General features: G+C 42.2%; 1 protein-coding gene across 5 annotated transcripts in view; it reads right to left on the bottom strand.

Annotated features, from left to right (window-relative positions):
• Positions 1–22338, bottom strand: part of SNX9 (sorting nexin 9) — a 93801-nt gene extending 71463 nt beyond the window's left edge. For 3 of the 5 annotated variants that reach the window (XR_002179752.3, XM_019951804.3, XM_019951803.3), the window contains exon 1: positions 22137–22335. Coding sequence is in view for 3 of the 5 variants with exons in the window: in XM_019951803.3 (XP_019807362.1) it covers positions 22137–22148 (12 nt within the window). In the remaining 2 variants the exon portion in view is untranslated. Of the gene's footprint in view, positions 1–22136 lie in introns of all 5 variants that reach the window. The other 2 variants (XM_019951805.3, XM_019951807.3) reach the window with 1 other exon arrangement.
• Between the last annotated feature and the right edge of the window lie 420 nt (positions 22339–22758).

Below are 22758 nucleotides of genomic sequence, written 5' to 3'. Positions count from 1 at the left end.
GCAACCCTCCTGTGGGGGCCAACCCAGTGGACCTACGTGGCCCTCAGCTCACTCCACCTCCTGGCTGCAAAGGACACCGCCATCCACTTCTTGTTGAAACACTCTTCCCTTTGTTTCGCCACACGTGACCTCTTCTGGTTTTCTGCCTTCTCTCCTTTCTCAGGCTTCTTTTTGGAGACAGGCCACCCTATAAAAGTTTATGCTCCCCAGGATCCTGTGCTCTTCCTACTGGACACACTCTTCCTGCATGATATTCACCCTGACAACTTCCACTTGTCATCTTTACACTGATGAATCCCAGACCTGTACATATCTTCCCTCTTTCTTCACCTGATCAAATCCTATTCATGTTTCATGCCCCTTAATTCACTTAGATTTCACTTGTGGGAAACATTCTGTGACCTCCGACATCTGCTGTGGATCTCTCCTACAGCCTGCCTTTGGGCCTACGTCGTACTTCCCCATGATTGTATTTACACGGTGTTATTTTTGCTTGTTTACCTGTGGTGCATTCTCTACTAAACTGTAAGTTCCTTCTCTATAGTGTTCAGCACAGTGCCTGACACAGCAATCACTCAAATGCATATTTGTTAAATGAATGAATTACTAATCCATTTACCACATAGTATGGTATCTACTACCTACTAGGTGTCTGATGTTCAAGTTAATGTTCAAGTTAACATTTCCAAATAAATCTCATCTCACTATTTCAGTTTTGAGATTATAGAAATCATAGTTTTCTTGGGATGAAAAACTTCATTTAGTCTAGGTTTACCGCCCCAGCTTAAGAACCAAAAACCATTTAACAGACAATCATACATCTCTTAAGTTTATAAACTAAACTCTGTTTTGCAAAATGCCAATGCTTATCCTGAACGTTTCTTAATTATACTTTTCCTAAATCTCTACCATGACTTTGGGGAAGAATTCCCCTCCAGCATCCTAGGTTTTTCTGCTTAAAGCCATCAGAGGCCATGTTTAGAGTCTGCACTCTCCTGGGATGCTCTGTGGTCGCTAAAGCTGATGGCCGGATACCAGACCGAAGCTAGCGGGCAGGTACGCATTCATTTTGTCAACAGATATGTAACAGGCAGTTACTACCACCGGGCTCCGTCCTAGGTGGACACAGTGGTGAAAAGCCTAAAGGCGCCTACCTTCCCTCAGAAGTGTTTGTTTTAGGAGGAGGAGACAGCCACTCAACACACAAGGTATTTGCAGGTGGTGGCAGGTGCTGGTAAAGAGCTTAGTCAGGTGATGTGATAGAGTAACGGGCTGGCGGAGGTTACTTTAAATGAGGTTGCTGGGGAAGGTCTCCTTGAGGAGGCGTCATGTGACCTGAGACCTACGAATGAGGGTGCCAGCTGGTGAAGAACAGGGACCGTGGGAGGATGCAAGGCCAGGTACGATGGGAGGAGCAGCAAGTGCAAAGGCCCCGAGGAAGCACCATGCAAAGCCAAGGGTAAAAATACAAATCAGAGGTCAAATAATACAAAGGTACATTTACAAAGAGTTTTAAAAATTAACGCTTTGTTTTTAGCAAGGCTTCTCTGCTGTGTCTATGTAAATAAACTAGCATTCAGGAGGAAAAAAAGTATATAATTTATATAAACTATGAATAAAATATACTGAAAAAGTTATAGGAATTAAGCACTACTAAAACCAGAGCAGAAGCCGTGTAGTATTATGTAGGCTTCCCTCCTTCTCCCTGGGCCCTTGGTACAAATGACTAATCTATCAGCACTGTCTGTACAGGGCCTCAGTCCCTCCCAGCAATGTCCTCCTAGCAGCTTCTGCTTGCCATCTCTGTCCTAAAAGTTCAATAATCAAAATGGATAAAATTTAAAAAAAATTTTTAAGTTAGAAAACTCCTGAAGACTGTATGCCTCGTGGTGCTTCTTTTATAAGTGTGATACATTTTCCTGGTTTCAAAAAGATTAAAAGTATAATTCATTAAGAAAAGTCTTTTCTTAATGACTTTTCTTAATGACTCAGAGTCTCCGTCCTAACCATGTATTATTGGATAAGACAGAAGACACTGGATACTTATTTTCTAGTTCTAGGTCTCACCTTTCACACATGAAAAATGACAGGACAACCTGCAAGTCCCTTTGGGCCTATTTAAAGAATTTAAATTAACTATCTTAATCTATTTAAAGGACACTACTATACTTAAGTGAAATGTACATATCTTTAAAATTAAACTCCTCAAAATGATGTTTCCTCTTAAAGTCATCTACATAAACACACATACAACTGGGTTACAGGAGGAACATGGGTGTCTGCTTTTAACTGACACTTGGATGAAGGCCAGTACTCTTAACTATGATTTATTTTCATCAGTGGTTCCTCTTCAGGGCAATTTCTCTTCTAAATTCATACAGCTAATATATAACTCACCACAGAACTACAGCTGGTTTTCATGGGATCACAAGTGGAAAGTTAAAGATACAGCAAAGTAAGACTGCCAAGGAGAATTAAGTTAGGGAGATACAATGTAATTTGAAGAGCTGACAGTGTTTATCACACCAAAAAATGGAAGACTGAATCATACTTAGTCAAATGAAGAGATTTAGACTAATCAGCGACCAAGAGACGGGAAAAATGCAGAACGAGGGAGTCATCACATGCGAAAATGGAGAAGCCAGAAACCTTCTAACCAGACACCTTCTATGACACAGGAAATGTACCTCCAACCAGGTTTTTGCTAGCATCCTCTTTTCTCTTTCTAGGTGGTCCTTCCTGCAACCTAAAAAACACTACAAAAAGAGAAAACCAGGCAGATGAGAAAGGTGAGGTGGGACTAACTGTTTCGAGGCAGGAGGTACTTCACATATGTCCTTCCTTAATTTTCAAAGCAACCCTCAATGGTGGTATCACTCAGTTCTGCAGGAGAAACAGCAGCTCATACCAATTACATACATCAAGTAACCTGTCTTGAGGTAGAACGCCCGACAAATGGGAGAAATGGAGTTTTAACCCAGCACTCTGCTCTGCGCCTTCTGTGATGTCAGTTACCCTGGAGTAGGTCGGATCCGCCCCTTAACTGATCTTCCTGCCACAGTCTTTCCTCTCGGCCAGTCAATCCTGCCCACCGCTGCCAGAGGCTCTCTCGATAAAACTGGCATCACGTCACGTATCAAGAAGTCCCAATGATTTCCTGTTCCCTAGGATCAAGTTCAGATCCATTTACCTGGCATTCACCATCCTCCATAATCTAACTCCACCCTAAAAAGCTAACCCTGGCTCCCACTCTGCAACACCAAACCCGTGCCAGTCCACTCTCTTCTCTCACCCAGTAAGACGCCGCTGGAATCAGCACGGTGGAATGCTCGCAACATTCACGCCCTCCGCTTCCCTCTTCACTGGGGGGTTAAAAAACCCCCTTTTGGGCTTCCCTGGTGGCGCAGTGGTTGAGAGTCCGCCTGCCGATGCAGGGGACACGGGTTCGTGCCCCGGTCTGGGAAGATCACACATGCTGCGGAGCGGCTGGGCCCGTGAGCCACGGCCGCTGAGCCTGTGCGTCCGGAGCCCTGTGCTCCGCAACGGGAGAGGCCACAACGGTGAGAGGCCCGCGTACCGCAATAAAACGAAACAAAACAAAAAAAAACCCTTTTGTTCAGGTTTTCATCCCTCCCTCTTGTGAGTCAGGTAAGGTAACCCTATGTCTAGCTCTAGGGACTGATCTAGGCCTGATTAGCTGAAGCCAGTGTTTCTCCACAGTGGTGCAGTTAGCACTGGGGCAAGGGGAGGACAATTCTTCACATTGGGACTATCCTGCAAGTCATAAAAAGTTCAATATCCCTGCAAGGGATAAGATAGGCTCTGGCATAATTACAGATGAGGAACCATAGCCCGGAATGGTTAATTTGCTTACGGTCACAGAGCCAGATAATAGCAGAGCTGGGACTGCAACCCAGCACTGTCCTTTCCAGTACACCCTGCAGGCTCCCAGCTCTTACTCAAAAAATCATCTACTGAATATCCACTACCAATCACTCCATGAGGATATGAAAACAAACAAGGAAGAGCCACTGCCCTCAAAGGCTAGTCAGAAAGAGCAACAGTTACAACAGCAGCAGTGTGAGACGGAGGACACACAGGTAGAACAGAAGCACAGCGGGCAGAGAACTCAGCTGTGGGCAGGGCAGGAGGTGTCGGCAGGGAGGCACAGATCCGAGAAAGCCAGGGAGAGGGTATTCTGAGCCTTAAATGATTTGGCCAATATCTTTTATTTTCCCATTGAGTACGTACACTTGTTTTTTAAAATACTAAAACCACGAGGGCCTCAAGAATAGAAGCTACGTTTGTCTTTACTTCTTTTACAGCCTCTATGGTAAACCTAGTTACTTCAGTTGCAAATTATAATAAGCACTGAACATCGGCTAAATTGAAATGCAGAGAAAGATCATGTCCCATTACCACCAGCAGAATATATTGGTTCCGAAGGATTAAGTCTTCCCTACTTCTAGGGTAGAAGGAAAGATTAACAAAGAAACTGTAACTTGTAAGTTCTCCATTCTTGTAAGATCCTCTAAATTTAAAGAGTTATGATACCATTTTCTTTTGTAAAACAGAAACTGGCACATTACTTCAGTAAACTACATTTTGTTATTTTTTAGATAATTGTCTAATATCCATATTCACTGAAAATGTTACAAAAGTACTTCTGATAATTGTTTAAATCGTGATGTGGCACTAGGATACTGATTTACTAAAGGCAGCTGACCAAGTTAAAATAGTAAGGAACAAATACTGAATTCATCACCCACCATCAATTCTCCTCAAAGCCAGATGGGTCCATGAGAACCATACTCTAACCTAAGCAATCCCAGGTAACCAGCCACAAATATCAACAATCTGACTTATTAATAGGAGAGTATCATGCAGCCTGTATTCCACACAACCCATGTGCCAGGTTTACTGACACGCTCTGTGCTCTGTATAAAACATGTGTCATGCTGAATGAACTCTTGCACTTAGCAGGCTACTCCCTAATATACAGGGGCAGTTCTGATCCCACCAGTTGCAGCTGTACTTAACTGCTGTAGCCAAGCAACTGAATTATTACATAAGCCAATGAAACAAGAGTGTGAAAAAAGAGTAATTATTTCTAAGAAAACTAAATTGAATGTTTTGAGGAGCCTTGATAAAAAAATAAGTTGCTAAAAAGCTTCCTGTCAAAGTAGGCGCAGCTGAGACAACAGCTGAGACAAATGGGAAGCAACAAGTTTTTTAAATCTAAGATTTCGTATTCACAGGTACTTTGAAATTGTTTTTAAATTGTTTAAACTCTTTAAAAGAAATGGAAACCACAGACAATGCATTACAGTGTACAAGATGGACCGCTCTGAACTAGGTACATACTCAAAGAAAAGACCTTGGCTTCCTATCAAGGATTGATAAATAAATGTATATTTACGTATTTTAAGTTAAAATAAGATGGTTAGTATTTCCTTTTCAATCTTCATTTTCATCAACTTTTTAACCAACTACGGGTACCATCTGGAGGCTAAAGGCCAGGTATGTCCTTCTCACCTCTGATAAATGCGTACGTAACCCCATTCTTCTCAGCACTAGTTCTAAGCGTCCTCCAATTGCCCACACCAACCACACTGCACAGACAGGCTTCAGAAGGGCCTTGTCTGCTGAGGATTTTGGTTAAGTGTGTAGTTGGCAAGAGGAAAGCAACACACACACATACCCTAAAACCTTTAGGTACGTTAGCTGTAGTCGTACTACCTATGGCAAGATTCGTCTTACATCAACACTGGCAGATTCATACAAATGCCAATTATTAACAGTTTTAAACATCATCAACTAAGCATCTAACTAAACTAGATGGCACTGTCTTTACCTTAATGCATATCAAGCCACATAAATACAGCAACTATTAATTTATGAAAATGTTTACACTGCATACCGTCAGACTGGATATTTCAAGATATTAAAGATTTATTCTGAATTTTTAAGTAGGATAACAGGAATTGTTATGTATTGGTATTTTAAAAATCTTGTTTTTGGAGATATACACTGAAATGTTTATCATGAAACAATATGTCTGGAAGGGGAAAATGGGGGAGGAAGGTTAGAGGAAACAAAATTGGCCAGGAGCTGGTAATTGCTGAGGCTGGTGATGGGTACATAGGGGGTTTACTGTACTATTCTTCTTTTGTCTATGTTGGAATTTTTATAAATAAAAGTTAAAATAAAAAATATTGAGTTATGCCAAGCTATCCAGATACTATCTTTAAACCTCCCAGACATGGAGTTTTTAAGCCCAAATAATATGAAATTTCAGTAATATATTTCATACCCAAAAAAATCACAAAAAACAGAAACACAAAAAAAAAAAAAAAAAAAAAAAAAAAAAAAACAGAAACACTTAACGGAACCAGGAAAAGAATAAAGATTCACTGAATCTCGAAATCCTAGGCCAGGACGATGCCGTTTCTTCTAAGCCCATGAGAACATTCTGACCCAATTCTCAGTGTACCAGTTGCTTTCTTACACTATTGTTCTCAAAATTGCTGAGGCTTCGCAAAGTTTACATAAGAAACTGCTTTAGCAAGCAGTGATTCCAGTTAGAAAAGGAATGAAGGGCTTCCCTGGTGGCGCAGTGGTTGAGAGTCCGCCTGCAGATGCAGGGGACGCAGGTTCGTGCCCCGGTCCGGGAAGATCCCACATGCCGCGGAGCGGCTGGGCCCGTGAGCCATGGCCGCTGAGCCTGCGCGTCCGGAGCCTGTGCTCCGCAACGGGAGAGGCCACAACAGTGAGAGGCCCGTGTACCGCAAAAAAAAAAAAAAGGAATGAAGTTGGCTGTAATTGGTTATGAATATTTTTATACCTGCTTAAAATCTGCCAGTCTGGAACTATTTTACTTAGTCGCTGGGTGAACACCGGTCAAGTCAACAGGATGGTGAAAGCCAAACGAACTGCTTTATAGGCCAAAGGGGCAAACGGTCTGATAGGCGTATGTATTTAATTTCAGTATAACCAGGAGACAAGATAGAATTGAAAATTCAGTATGTTAGAGATGCTCTAAATTTTATTTAAAAATTATTTTCAAATGACTGGATTGGGATATTCATATATATATATTTATATATACATATATAAAAGGATAATCTGCTGATCCTTTTGTGCACTGATTGGCTTAAGTGGAGCACAGGATTTTCCTAGCATGATTTTAATTAGATAAAAATCAATTAAGTTTCAAGAAGGGATCAAATAAGACTTCAGTCCAATGTAAAAGTGAATAGAGCATTAACTCCCTACAGTTAGCTTTGGCTTAATAAAGGTAAGCTCAACTCAAAAAAAAAAGAAAAGAAACGAAAACGAAAGAAAGGAAGGAAGAAAGAGAGAGAGAAAGGAAAGAAAAGAGTCAGTTGCTCTTGGTGTGTTGGAAACCCTCCAGTGGTCTCACATCTCGTAATAAATGCCAAAGCCCTCCTCATCAGGCACACTCTGTGAGTGTGGACCTGAGGGTCCTCGCCACTCCCACAGCTCAGCTGGCCTCCATGACCTCACTGACCTCCAGGCACACTCTCCCTGAGGGCAATGCTCTTTCCTCAGAGGTGCAACTTACCAACCTTCCCTCAGGTCTGGACTTGAGGGTCACCTTCTCAGAGGCCTCCTCGGCCACCCCATCTAACAGTGTGTGTGCAAGCACACGCGCGCACACACATGTGCACGCACGCACACACACGTGCACACACCCCTTAGCAAGGTCTCTTCTCCCAGCTGTATGTTTCTCCTTATTTTATTTTTCTCCTTATTGACCTTGTTTACTTCCATCTCCTCCACTAGAATGCAAGGTCCATGAGAGCAGGGATTTTTGTCTGAGTGCAGGGATTTAAAATTATTTTCTTTAATGCTGTATTCCTAATGGTCCAACAGTTTCTGGCCCATGATAGGGGCTCAACGATTTACTGAAGGTAACAAAACAACACAATGATCTACCACATGAGGATCCAATGAGATGCATTATCTGTGACCTCAGTAAACAGATCTGCTAAACACATGTAGTGGTTTTATAACACAGACTTTCCAGCAATGCTAAGGTGCTTTTAAATCTCATTCCTTTGTCTACGCCTCTAACATTCTGCCTTGTTTTTATCTTGTTTTCATGTATGAAAGGTAATTTACCAGAAAAAACAAGGCACACTGAGGCAATGGCAGAAAGAATCAAACTCAAATTGCCGGACACCCAGATTTGGAAAAGTAGGTTAACAAAGTCTGGGATAAGTAAGAAGCAGATAGAAAGTTCATCACCTCCGCAAGAGTAACTTGAAATTGGAGAAAGTTGTTACAACTCCGCGAACACAGTTAAGGTAGACCTTAGATCTTGGGGTCTAACAGATCCCAGTTTATAGTTTATTTTTATAATAATACGAATAACACCATCCAACCATAGCTACTATCCCCTGTTGTAAAGTCAGACACATCGGTAAGCCCTTTACATAAATTTTTACTTACTCCTTCAGATAATCTGGTAGAGATAATATTTTTGAAATGTTATTTTTTCATCTTTAGGGGGTTTTCTCCCCTTTTCTCCCACCTCCCCAACCCGAACCAGCAGTGCCCACTGTGTCCACTGTCCCAGGAGAGGTTATGACATGAGAGAACACTGTAAAGGGTTCCTGGCTGTGAGTTCCAAAGGCCCTGAGAATGGAGAGAACTCTGGGCTCCAGACAGAAAGCACTGGTGAGAAATACTGCAATGGGGAGACACAGCGTGGCCTCTGTTTCTCCCACCACCACCTCCACTCTCAAAGCCTGGACCAGAGGAACTGAGCTGGGGGAAAAGACAGTGAGGAAGTGCAGAGCGGAGGCCAGAGGCAATGGCGAGACCTGGAGAGAGCCCTCAGCCCGGTGCCAGAACCCCGGTGAAACAACAAATCGACAGGAGGGGGTACAGCTTGTACTGCATTAGGATGGAAAGTGTCTTGGGTTTTGCAGCTTTGTGTCCCACTAGAGCAGGACAACAGGAAAATGGCTCCGGTTCCCTGAGGCACAGCAAGGGAGTGGGACAGAACTCCCCACCTGAGGGCGAAGACTGCAGGAGACGCGGCTGCAGGGCAAGACACGACCCTCCGCCCAAGGCATTATGTAAGGATCCCCACCCTCAAATTATACCTAACCCTGGGCATGAGGAGGAGGCGGTGAGCTACAGGTTATAGCTGACTTTCCCAGTAGGATAAGGACATAATTCGCTGTAAATTGTTACAGAAAAATAAAATTCTGTTCTTTTGCCCTACCTGGATTGTGCAATGGAACTCACACCTGAGTTCCTATTATTACTTGTATTTTACAGATGAGGAAAACGAAGCATTAAGTAACTTGCCAAAGTGATATAGTTGGATTTGATTGGGATTTGAACCCAGACTCCCATTCTCTGTGCTATTCCACCACTACTGCACTGAAATACATAAATTTAATAATCACATAGAACTAATTTTTTCATTCATTGCATCTCTAATAGAAGACATGACAAAATTTCTTTTCCAAATGTAAAATTCAAGGCAAATCAAACAGCAATAACGGAAATGTAATAGCTTTTATGTAATAGCTAACTTCAATTAAAGAATGCCAACAACCTCAAGATCAATTCATTACATACATACATATGTCGCCCCACAAACAACAGTAAACATATAAAAGTACAATTTATTGAGAAATACTTAATGCCAAAGAGGTACTATGAAGTCATTAGCATTTTGAAATGTATCTCTATTTTATTACTAACAAAATCTACATATATTTTAAAAACAGTCTTGCAAATGTGAGGAAGATAAACAGTCTGTAACAATGTTTGCTCATTTAGATTTAAAGATCCCCTGAAAACTCACCAGCTGGGAATCTCTAATCTAGAATAAACTCTAGGTGTTGCAAGCCAGGCACAGGAAACACTCCAAATACTTTAACTGAACTGCTAACGGGGAAATCGAAAGGAGCAGATCCGTTTTAACCATTCGCAGATGCTGTGTCCAAGGCCACAGGGATTTAGAAGGAGCCACGTCATAGAAACATTATCTGCATGGCACGTGTTGTTCACTGGTTCCCAAAAGTGGCTTCGTGTCTAGTCCCAGATAAAATTTTAGATCACAACTAGGCATACTGGAAATGTATGCCTTCTCTGAAATGTACTTTCTGCCCTGCAAGGGCGGTCACTATGATAAGGAACTGTTTGAAAGACCTCAAACTAAATGTGCCCTCACTTATGTAATACTACGCCCTCATCTCAAGCAGAGAAATGATCTTCTACACTATGGCTGACGTATGTCAGAGTAATTAACTAGTTTTTATTTTTACATAAGTTTTTCAAACTGTGGCCTCTTTACTGACATAAACTCAGTTTTACTCTTAAGTTTCCAATGACAGTAAATGCAGCAAAACAGATGAAAGGGTCTCATTTCCAACCCTAGATTCTGTGCCATCACTGGACATCGCATGTACTTGTACCACAGCAACGAGAACTCTGAATTGAAGCGATTCAAGTGCCTGTTTCCCCCATTAGACTACAAATTCTTTCAGAGTAGAAAAATGCATGCTCTGTTCACTTACAGTATTTATAAGTTCTGGAGAGAGACTGTTGAATGAAAAAAACATGCTTTTGATTTTTGGTAGCATACTTAACATTTCCCGTAAATAACCCTTGCTATTTATGTATAATAATATTCTGATGTTAACGACAGAATGTGAAAATCAAATGTATTCCTTCCATAACAGTGTATGCCATTTATAGACCAACAAAAAGACTCTGAATGGTATAAATGCCAAGAAGGGTTTCAAAATATTTTTCTGCACTGTTCATATACAGACATACATTAACTCTTATTGATAGTGCACAGGCAAGTTGCATGAATACAGGCTATTTTCTAAAGCACACCCCTGCCTTCATACATGAGTCCTAGATCAACTTAACTATTCAAAGGTAGGTTCTTCTAGTTTAGGGACTATATTCATTGTTTTCTCTGGCTTTAAAAACGTCTGTCATTTTACTTCTTTGAGGCATCTAAGTGGGCAAACAGGAAAGTTTAATCTGGTGAAATTTAAATTCATCGAAATTAAGTATAGGTGCATACCACACAAGTAAGATAAAAAACTGGATTTACACAAATATCATAGATTATCTAAGTTACAAAATAATTAAAAAACAGGATTCTTTTACATAATAATCTTCCCTAGTGAATTAAAATTGTTCTCAATGGGCTTCCCTGGTGGCGCAGTGGTTGAGAATCTGCCTGTTAATGCAGGGGACACGGGTTCGAGCCCTGGTCTGGGAGGATCCCACATGTCGCGGAGCAACTAGGCCCGTGAGCCACAACTACTGAGCCTGCGCGTCTGGAGCCTGTGCTCCGCAACAAGAGAGGCCGCGATAGTGAGAGGCCCGCGCGCCGCAATGAAGAGTGGCCCCCGCTTGCCAGAACTAGAGAAGGCCCTCACACAGAAACGAAGACCCAACACAGCAAAAATAAATTAATTAATTAACAAACTCCTACTCCCAATATCTTCTTAAACAAAATAAATTGTTCTCATTATACAACCACTTTAGGAACATGTGATACAAAGCACGTTAAGTCTGGACTGATTACTGTGAACTATAATGATATTCAAAATTGTAGGGCATGTCTTCTGGCTAACCAAAAAGCAACAGGAAAAGTAATAACGAGTCACAGTCACCTCACCACCGTAATAATCAGACTCTACTAGATTAAGCCATTTTGCACGTAACACAAATAACCAATCAATACAACGCTGAAAACCACAAGCTGATGAGAAGCTTAACAGTTTTTGAGAATACCAGCTTTTAAAATTTTCAGCATCACTTGAACTCAGTTAGATTAGAATACTTTAAGCAAGAACGAAGTATTCACTGCACACAGTGTGTTAGAGCCCACCCATTTTATAGTCCACAGATTCCAGAGATGAACCTAGGACCGAACCCAGGTTCTTACTTTCTTTTTCAATCTTCTGCAACATTGGTTCTCCAAGTGTGGTCCCTAGACCAGCAGCCTCAGCATCACCTTGAAACTGGCAGAAGTGCATGTTCCGGACCCACCTCCTGAACTAGAAACTCAGAAATTGCACAGCAATTGTGATTTAACGAGCTTTCCAGGCGGGGGACTGTGATGCAGCTGGGGTACCTCAGCTCTACCATTAATGCCTAAACTCAGGAAACATGATCACCACTCATAAAATAGTGATGCACTTTAGTAAGAGTCCAATTTCTCTCTTAGATGGAAGCTTATTACATTGCCATCATCTTCCTTATAGCAGAGATTCCTAACGAGTCAGAGAAGAGGGGAGTTTGGGGGAAAATATTTAGTACTCAAATTTTAGAGAACCATCTATCACTTGTTAAATACAAACTACAGGAAAAGCATGAGATGTTTTACTTATCAAAAAGGGGAATGGGTTTTAAAAAGCTATAAATATAGTAGTAAAGACTAGAACCAGAAGTAGCTTTAAATATTAGAATTTTAAAAAACAATCTCCATATTTTTTGGTATCATCATGGCTTTAAATGATTAAGATGGATCAATCTGATGTAACTACAGATCTCAGTAGTCGAAAGCCTATTGATTTCCTAGTTTTGTTTATAAGAAATTGAATATACTTACTGGTAATGGCAATCACCAGACAAAGTAAGCCTGACACATCAACAAAAAGGCTGTAAAATCTTAAATTCAACTCCTGACTTTAAAATCTTATGAAGGTGAGGAAAGTACAAGAGTGATACAACTGCTGCTGACTCACGAAGGAGTCCTCTGAGCTCCTGAGGGAACAAGTGCAGAGGCAGGTAAAACATAAATGTATTTAAAAGAGCAATTTTCAAGAACTCCAGGTTCAGTGCTGGTTATTCAGTAAGTTTTTAGGTATTTTTAAAAGTTTAAGAAGCATACTTTTTCTCCTTTGGAAGAAGAAAATATGGTGCTGAGGGAAGAAAAATAAATTTTAAGTTTCTTTTTGTAATACTGAATGCATTAGCATTTTTCTATTAAAGTGCCACTTACTATGTATAAGCATTAATTAAAACCTTTTTTTCATCTTAGCATAATTCAAAGGAAATTAACAGAAGATGGATAAATTTAGGAGTCTGCTTGAGAGGCCTGGCTAATGACAATAAGTTTTTGTTTTTGTTTTTTTTTTTGCGGTACGCAGGCCTCTCACTGTTGTGGCCTCTCCTGTTGTGGAGCACAGGCTCCAGACGCGCAGGCTCAGCGGCCATGGCTCACCGGCCCAGCCGCTCCGCGGCATGTGGGATCTTCCTGGACCGGGGCACGAATCCGTGTCCCCTGCATCAGCAGGCGGACTCTCAACCACTGAGCCACCAGGGAAGCCCAATAAGTTTTTAAGTTTAAAAAAAAATTAACTTGTTTTCTTCCTTATTACAAAAGCAATAAATATTCATTACTCAAAATCTTGAGAATACAAAACAGGCTTAAAGATGAAAAAGAAGTTCCTAAGTGTGAGATAGACAACTACTATTAACACACAAATTTACATTTTTAAGTCCTCTTCTGTGAATGTGCATTAGATATACATTAAAAATGGCATTTAACTGGTACATTTTAAATAGCTCATTAATTTTTGAATGTCTACTCTCTTAGGCAAGGATCCAAATCTTAGCCTTACATCCAGCGTAAGAGGAGCACATAGGAACCGCTAAAACTGTCTGCCAAACTGATTATCGGATCCTACAAGACAAAGTCTGGACTTGCAGACTGTTAAGATGTACTATTTAAGTATTTTTTAAATGACTGATGTGATCAGATAAGGGTTAAAATTCACTCAACGAATTAAAGAAAAAAAATATACATTTCAAGACTCAGCTCCTTGGAAAGCCTTACTGGCTTGAGAAGCTGCAGCAGGAGGCCCCTGCGCCCTGCAGCAGACCTACCCTCCGCTAGAACCATAGAGCTTCAGGGTAAGGACAGGCCTTTCAGACTGACACCCCATCGTAGAGCAGAAGACCCGGCACTGAGCTCATTCGATACTCAAATGAAGCAGTCAGTGAATGATGATGGGTAACGGTTCCCAGAACAAAGTCCATTTTTCGCCTAGTTAACTAATGTCTAAAGTCACATGCCCCTTTGACTTATATGTCCCCAGTGACACAAACGGGTGACTTCTGAATCCTGCCTCTGCAGGTAATACTACTTACTCTATGACTCAGTTTTCAGATACTAAAAATAGCTTAGAAAAATTGAGTCATACTGAATAACATCCTCAAGCACTGTCTTTACAACACCTAAAAATGAATAAGATGGGCTAAATCGATCATGTGTTTCTGATAATCAAAGGGGGAGCAAAAATAAAAATACCAATTGGAAACTGAAATGCCCAGCCTGTTATTTTGATGGCTTAAGGTTTGGTTTCAACTAAAATGCTTAACAACTTTGCTTTTCCACCTTTTTCCCTCCAAAAAACAGATTAACACTTTGTGTGCAGATATTCCATTCCTTCACTTTCCAGTCTGTTATAAAGATGCTCTGACTGGGATGTTGTTCCAGCACGTATGATAGGCTGATACCATGAACCACCACCAGACTGAAACACTGAAGTGCTGAATAAAATATTAAAAGCAAAGACACACCCAAGCACACAAACACCTTTTAACACACACTGCTGAGTCAGCACAAAAGGAAAGGATCTAGAGAGGTCAGAGGATATGAGAGCAGAAACCCTGGAAGGAAAACGTTCTGAGACAGGATTCCACCCCACGAGTCTCCTCTATGCCCCGGAGAGCCTGAGTTTGGGTCCTGCTCTGCAGGCTGCCCTGGGGAAGGCGGGAGGTGACAGACGAACACTCCTGTATTAAGCTCGAAGCTGGACCCCAAAAGGACCTCAACATAAGGAAAAAGAACCCATTGTACAGAAGGGAACAGCAAGGAAACCTGTCTCATCTTCGACCCAGAGTAGGGGAATAAGGGAGATTTCCCCTCAGATCTGAGGTCCATATTTATGCTATAGAGTATGGCTGGAAAAACATTAAGCCAGGAATTAAAGTTACAGTGATCCCAAGGATGTAGTGTCCCCAAGAGACTGGCATAAGCAAGGACAAATTCTCTGTGTACGAATATAACTCAGTTTAGGGATCAAAACCCTTAGATGAAGTTCCAAGGAAAATGAGCAACTCACAGAAGAAAATAAAATCACAAAACGCACAAGAAAACAAGGCACCATGAGTGAGAATGAGTGGAGACAACTGCTGAACTAGACCTCAGACATTAGAACAGACACAAACAATCAATGTTTAATATGCTTAAAAGAAGCTTAAAGATATGAGCAATTAGAGAATATAAAGAATGATCACACAGATTTGAAACAAAACCAAATAACAATTTCTAAAAATAGAATATAATTGAAAATTAAATGGATCAAAGAACAGATTAGGCCCAACTAAAGAAAGAATAGTAAACTGAAGGTAGGAGTCAAAGAAATTATCTAGAATGCGGCACAAAGAAAACACGGCAGTTGAAAGTTAGGAAGTTAGATGTCTGTTGGACCTTTTCATGCTAATTAGGGTTCCAGAAAGACAGAACAGGGAAGAGGCAATATTCGTGAAATACAATCACTGGGAATTTTCTACAACTGCACTCCCCACTGTGATAGCCAGTAGCCACGTGTGACTATTTAAACTAAAATGAAAAGCACAGTTCCTCAGTCACACTAACCACACTGCAAGTTTTCCTTAGCCATGCGTGGCAGGTGGCTGCCACACGGGACTGCACAGATGTAGGATTATTTCCATTATCACAGGAAGTTTATTTTACAGAACTGCACTGGTGCAGAAGTACTGAAACATCCATCCTAAGATCCAAGCTGCCCATAAATCCCAGGCTATATAAATAAAAATCCACACATGAACACACTAAGGTGAAACTGTAAGATACTAAAGACGCGGGGAAGGTCTTAAAAACAGGCAGAGGGAAGTATCAGACTATTCAGGAACAATATTAGATGGCTGACTTCTGAGCAGTAACCCTGAAAGACGGTAGGAAACAGGGGAAATAACAGAACTCCATACCTAGAAAACTATCTTTCAAGCACAGGGCAAAACACATTTTCACACATGAGAGATTTACCGACAAAAAACTCTCCTTAATGGAAATTCCAAAGAATTCATTTCAGGCAAAAGAAAAATTATCCCGGAAAGAACTGAAACGTAAAAAGGAATAGGAAGCAAAGATATGGTAAAAGTTGATTAAATCTAAGTAAACATTAACTGTATAAAAAACAAAAATAATGTCTAATTTGTGGTAGAGAAGACAGAATGAAAATCCTGGGCAGTAACTGTGTTGGGAGAGATGACTGGAGCCGAGCTTCTTAAAGTCCCTGTAACCCAGGAGGAGGGTAATGATAGTGAGGACTTTTGGACTTTAACGTACAAATCGTAACATATACGCTTACGACAACCAATTGAAAGAAGTGACATACAGGCATACCTCCTTTTATTTGCTTTGCATTATTGCACTTTGCAGATATTGCAGTGTTTACAAACTGAAGGTCTGTGGCAACCCTGAGCAGAGCAAGTCCACTGACACACCATTTTTCCAACAGTACCTGCTCACTTCGTGTCTCTGTCACCTTTTGGTAATTCTCCCAATACTACAAACTTTTTCATTATTATTATATGTGTTATGGTGACCAGCGAACTTTGGTGTTACTACTGTGACTCTTAATATTTTTAGCAATAAAGTACTATTTAATCAAGGTATATACATTGTTTTATAGACATAATGCTATTGCACACTTAACAGACTACCATATAGTGTAAACATCACTTTCAAACGCACTGGGGGGCAAAAAGTCCATGCGATTTGTTTTACTGCAGTAGTCTGGAACCAACCCACAACATCTCTGAGGTATGCCTGTAAGGAACTAAACCTTCTAAAAAGTTGAGGGGCGGGAATCCTCAGTGAATCTATACGATGGTAGCCGGAAATCCAAACACATCAATAAACACAAATAAAGCAAACAAAACCCTCTAGCCACAAAGACTGCCAAACAAGACGAAAAGGTACAATTCAGTTACAGGCTTTTATATACCAGGAAAATACCAAAAGAAAGCTAGTGAAACCACATTAACTTTTAGACAAAACCGTCTTTGAGAAAAAATGCACTAAAAAGAGGGTCATTTAATAATGATAAAAAGTTCAATTCACCTGGAAGATAATACTAATCCTAACCTTAGAGAGATTTTTTAAATTCACCATTTTAACATCTCTGTCAAGTAGACCAAAAGACATTAAGATACAACAGATCAAGTAGAATTAGTAAGGATACAGATGGGAACAGCATAGTTAATAAGTGTATATGGACATATACAGAAAATATACATACATTGATTAGGGAATATATATATTCTTTTTATGCACAGGTGGAACATTTATAAAAACTGACTATATACTGGGTACAAAGTTAGCCTCAACAAATTTTCAGGTATGGTTATTAGTAACAATCAGACTCCCTGATCATGATGAAATTAAGTTTGAAATCATTAACAAAAAGATAAATAGAAAAACCCTATACTTTTGGAAATTAAACACATTTCTAACAATTCATGGGTTAAAGATAACTCTTTTTATTTTATTTATTTATTTAAAATTTATTTATTTATTTTTGGCTGTGTTGGGTCTTCGTTTCTGAGAGGGCTTTCTCTACTTGTGGCAAGCAGGGGCCACTCTTCATTGCAGTGTGGGGGCCTCTCATTGTCGTGGCCTCTCGTTGCGGAGCACAGGCTCCAGACGCACAGGCTCAGTAGTTGTGGCTCACAGGCCCAGTTGCTGCGCAGCATGTGGGATCTTCCCAGACCAGGGCTTGAACCCGTGTCCCCTGCATTGGCAGGCAGATTCTCAACTACTGCGCCACCAGGGAAGCCCAAAGATAACTCTTTTTAAAATCTCAGAAGCATGAAGTTTTTTCCAATTACCTTAAAACATAACCAATTTCTCAAGTAATAATTAGTAAAACTGATTTATTTAAAAAACATTGCCAATAACTGAGCTGTAGATGTCTATTTTCCATTGTGCATGCACCCTTTTAAAAATTTCTTACTAAAATGCACAATTAAAAGAAACAAGCTTACAGGTGGAGCTAAATAGTTTTAACAGCCACCTATCTCAATGGAAAATCTTTTTGCTTTTTCAAACTGGAGAGGGAGGAATAGGGACAAGAAAATTCAACATTCATTCATGGAACAACAGTTTATCAAGAGCCTGGTCTGTGCCTGTCACAGAAGATACACAGAGGAGCAAACACACAGTCCATCCTCCTGGGGCTGACAGCACCCTAAAGGAGACAGCCACTGGGCAGAGAAACACATGTAAAACGGCAGTCTGCGCATATGATGTGACCCTGTAACAGGGGTCAGGGAGATCAGAAAGCTTTCTGTAGGAAGTAATGCTTTGAGCTGAGACATAATGTGTAAAAGAAGGTATGTAGGGGAAAAGGCCAGAGAACAGCATTCCAGAAAAGAGGAACAGCATATGCAAAGTTACAAAGTTTTTGGTGGGCAATCAGAGTAAAAAACTAATTTTCAGATGGTCAACACAGAAGCAGCGTATAGTAGAAAACTTCACAAAATTTTTATGCTTTCTCACCTATTCCTTCTTTAATAAGAAATCGGTTGACGTTCCTACTGTCATAGAATTTTTCTGTGACTACAGAAATACTGTCTAGATATTCTATTTATGAAGACACTTAAAAAATATTACTGTTATGCTAAACTGAATGTTACCATTTTCCATACTGTTAAAAAAACTATCAAAAACAACTTAATCTTTAAGACACTTTAGAAAGATATTTCTACTCTTTTCTTCAATAAACCTCTTCAAAAAAGAGGTTTTTGCTCAGGAAAGACTACAAAGTATGCTTTCTAAACTCTTCTCGCTAATGTATATCATTGGAACACTCCTGAGCAATTCACTCTTTTCCTACCGCTAATTTCAACATTCCACACTCACTTCATTCAACCAGACAAGCACTATAACACAAATATACAACTTTAGACATTGGAGATGGAAAGAAAAGTTAAAAAAAAAAAAAAGCATCAGGGACTCCTAGAATCTGGTTCTAATGATTACTCCTAAAAGTGACTACCTAAGCACAAAAGGATTTAAATTAGTTACCAAAGGTTAACGGTGACATGGAAATTACAGCTAAATTATATAGCTATGGATTAACTTCGTTAACTAGTTCCTTCCTGTCCCTTTTGCTATATCTAGCCCCCCCAAAAAAGAATTCCTTTCCCAAGACTTAATAAATAAATAATTTATTCCTAAGTGCACCATATGACTGTGTAAAAATACAACCTGTAGTTCCTATTAGAAGTCAAGGCTACACACTCATATTAGCCTTTTGTTGTATTTACTAAATGAGACAAGACTGGGACTCAAAGCGAATTCAGCATTCTCCTGAGTAATGATTAGAAACAAAGAACAGATAATTTCTTTAAAATGTGCAGTTACTGATTAACTTTCTTTGGCAGTGAAGAACTACCTAATTCATTTTTCTTCTAAAAGATAATTTCTTTCTATTGTGAATATACCAGTGCAGTTTTTTAAAAAGGATGACAGTTCAAAGATAACTGCATCTTCAAGAAAATATGTAAGAGCAATACATAAGAAAATTATATCTGAAGAGAACTGAAGGTATTTTCTGGTTAATTCAAAGGGAAACCCAACACTACCTAAAATATCCAGATATTGTATTTATTTCTTATCACTTAATGCTTGTAGCAGGAGCCTGAGTGCCATATGAGTCTTCAATTTTAAAAAAAGTTAGATGTTATTACTTACTATATGTATAGTCTCTCTTACTAAAAAGTACCTACCCGATTAAATTAAAGAAAAAACCCCAAACTACTCAGATGTTGGTAAGGGCAGGGATGGGAAGTGGGGGCGGGGGTGTAACAAAATAAGGACAAATTTACTCTCTGGGAACAATTAAAAAATGAGACTTTGGTTTGATGTAAGAATCATCAGGAAGTAGGAAAACCAGAGAACTGAGAAGGTTCCTATATAAGTGCTTCTCTGCTCTTCCCTTTTTTTTAAACCACAAGTGGTTTGTCACAGTGTAAATATGGAAAGGAGTACCGTGTGGAATAGTGATTATAAAGGTGAAAGAAACCAAGACTCAGAATTACTGGAATCTGCCTTTGGAGGAGTAGACAATAAAGTAGTAAGTGCGGGCTTCCCTGGTGGCGGAGTGGTTGAGAGTCCGCCTGCCGATTCAGGGGACACGGGTTCGTGGCCCGGTCCGGGAAGATCCCACATGCCGCGGAGCGGCTGGGCCCGTGAGCCATGGCTGCTGAGCCTGCGCGTCCGGAGCCTGTGCTCCGCAACGGGAGAGGCCACAACAGTGAGAGGCCCGCGTACCGCAAAAAAAAAAAAAAAAAGTAGGAAGTGCTTACACATGCTTTAAGGCTTGTGCTTAGTGAGGACACATGCAATTCAAGTTTAGTACAAGAACTATTCTCCTTTCTAATTTTATAGAAAAACTAAGTTCAGGTTTAAGTATCAGATAAAATTTTCATTACATATACCAGCACTAGTTGCTAAGCTGGGTCCCACTTAAAGGACAGTCTATCTAACATGCATCAGTAGATCACGGTGCAAAATACCAGAACACTGACCACCTCTGAATAGGTATCGACCACAAACAGCTTTTAAGGTTGCAAGATGAGTATAAAATAGAATGTGTAACTGGTAATTTCTGGAATGTCCGGCAACAAACCTCAAAATCAAATTTCCTTAGAAATCCCTGGCTTAAGTTTTGTTTTTAAAAAATATCAACACAAAATGATATACGTTAAAAAGGTAGCAAGTTCTATCACACCTAATAAAACCAAGGAAGAGCGTAGCCAATAATATATTAACAAGAAGGTAATTGTTTCAGTAACAGCAGGCAACAGGTTCCCTTAAGAATCTCCACTTTAAAAAAAATAAACACTACACCTAGGCAGATACAGAACAAAATTCCACGGACTGAAATATCAATCTGATCTTTCAAAGGGATTTGAAATTTATGAGCTTTCAAAGTTCTCTCTCTACCAAAAACAAAAACCCAACAACAACAATCTAAGGTTTTCACCAACCCAAGAGAAGCTTCGAGGTTTCAAAAGTAAATATGGTAGAGGGTGCTGATGTTTATAAAGGGGACACTACTAAAACTATTTGCAAAAATCAATCAAATAAAAAAGTCAACTCAAACCCCATCACTGGCTCGTGGAGGGGAGCGTGGCTTTCCCATTACTAAGTGACATCTAGAACTAAAGAAAACGCCCCAGCCCAGGGAGCGGGAGATGGACGCTCCTGCAGGCTCAGGTAGCAAGGGGTGACCGCTAATTCCACCGACAATACCGTAAAATAAGCAAATCAGCACTCCTGGCGAATTACCAAGCGCGAGTCAAAGTTCCACCACGTAATTCGGGCCTGGCCCTTTTTTTAAGCAGACACGTAATTGAAAGCAGAGTCATTTCCCTCTTTGCATTTTATTCATGCTGGAAATAACATTCAAACCAAAAAGGTAGCAAAACAAAAGAAAAAAAACAGGAAAACTGAGGGAAGTGGAGTAGCGGGGCGTTCCACTGTCGTTTTCCCTCCCCGGGAACCCTCGTTCACCGGCCTGGATTTTAAATTCTCAGTCCTCCCCGGCGGGGGTCGGGCCCCCGAAAGCGGCCCGTGGAGCCGGGGTCCCACCCTCTGCGGAAGGAGGGGACGCTGCTCCCGCGGCGGCCAGACACTCGGGGAGGTGAGGAGTGGACTCCACTCGGGAAAGAGTCGGGGCTCCCGGCTGTCAGGCGGCTCCTCGGAGCGGGCGCCGGGGCTGCGGGAACTTCTCTCTCTCCCGGCGGCCGCGGCCCACGCTCAGGCGCAAACTTTGCAGACGGAGCCGCAAGCGGCCGGGGTCCCGCCCCGAGACCCTCCCGCGCCGCCAGCCGAGCCCCCGGGCGCACGAGCCCCGGCCACCCGCCCGCTCCGCGTAACCCGAGCCCTGCGGGGGCCGGGTGGGCCCCGGCGCGACCTCTCGGCCTCCCCGGCGGCGCCGCCGCCCGTGCCCCCGGGCCCGACCCTCCCGCGCCGCTGCTGGGCCGAGCGGCCGGCCGGGCCTGGGCCGCGCGCCCCTCACCTTGGTGGCCATGGCGGGCGGATCCTTGGCCCGGGACGGCCGGCTCCTCTCCCGCGCCGCGTCTGTCGGCCCGAGTCGGCCGGACGAGGGCGAAGGCAGCGGCGGCTACGGCTGGGCCCCGGCGCGGCGGCGGCGGCGGCGGCGGCTCCGCCTCGGCCCCGAGTCTCGGCTCTGGGCGACTCCAGCCGCCGCCCGCTCCTCCAGTTCCTGAAACTCCCCGGCTGCGCGGCCCCCGCCCCCGCCGGCCGAGCCTCCCATTTACCGCGGCGTGCGCGGCGCGGCCGGCGGAAGCGCGCCCGGTGCCCTCGGCCGGCCCGGCCTCCTCTCCCACTTTCCGCCCCCGCCCGGAGCCTCCGCCCCGGGCCGCGCCTCCGGGCGCCCTTTGTTCCAGCGCTCCGGGCCGCGTCCGCGAGTGGCGGCCGGGGCCGGATCACGGGCTCCGGCCGCTCCCTGCCTGGCCGCCCGTGGGGACGGTGAAGGGGACTGGGGACACGCTTTGAGGGAACGCCTGCCCGGGGAGCCGAGTCCCGACCGCCTCCGGCCGTCCACCGCGGCTGAAGTTTCGGTGCGAGATGCACGGGGGTGCGACCAGAGCTCTGCGTCCCCCCGCGGGCACGAGTCA

Source organism: Tursiops truncatus, chromosome 12, assembly GCF_011762595.2.
Source record: "Tursiops truncatus isolate mTurTru1 chromosome 12, mTurTru1.mat.Y, whole genome shotgun sequence".
Lineage (NCBI taxonomy): Eukaryota > Metazoa > Chordata > Mammalia > Artiodactyla > Delphinidae > Tursiops > Tursiops truncatus.
The sequence above is the reverse complement of the archived record's forward strand: the minus strand, read 5'-3'. Positions and strand labels throughout refer to the sequence as shown.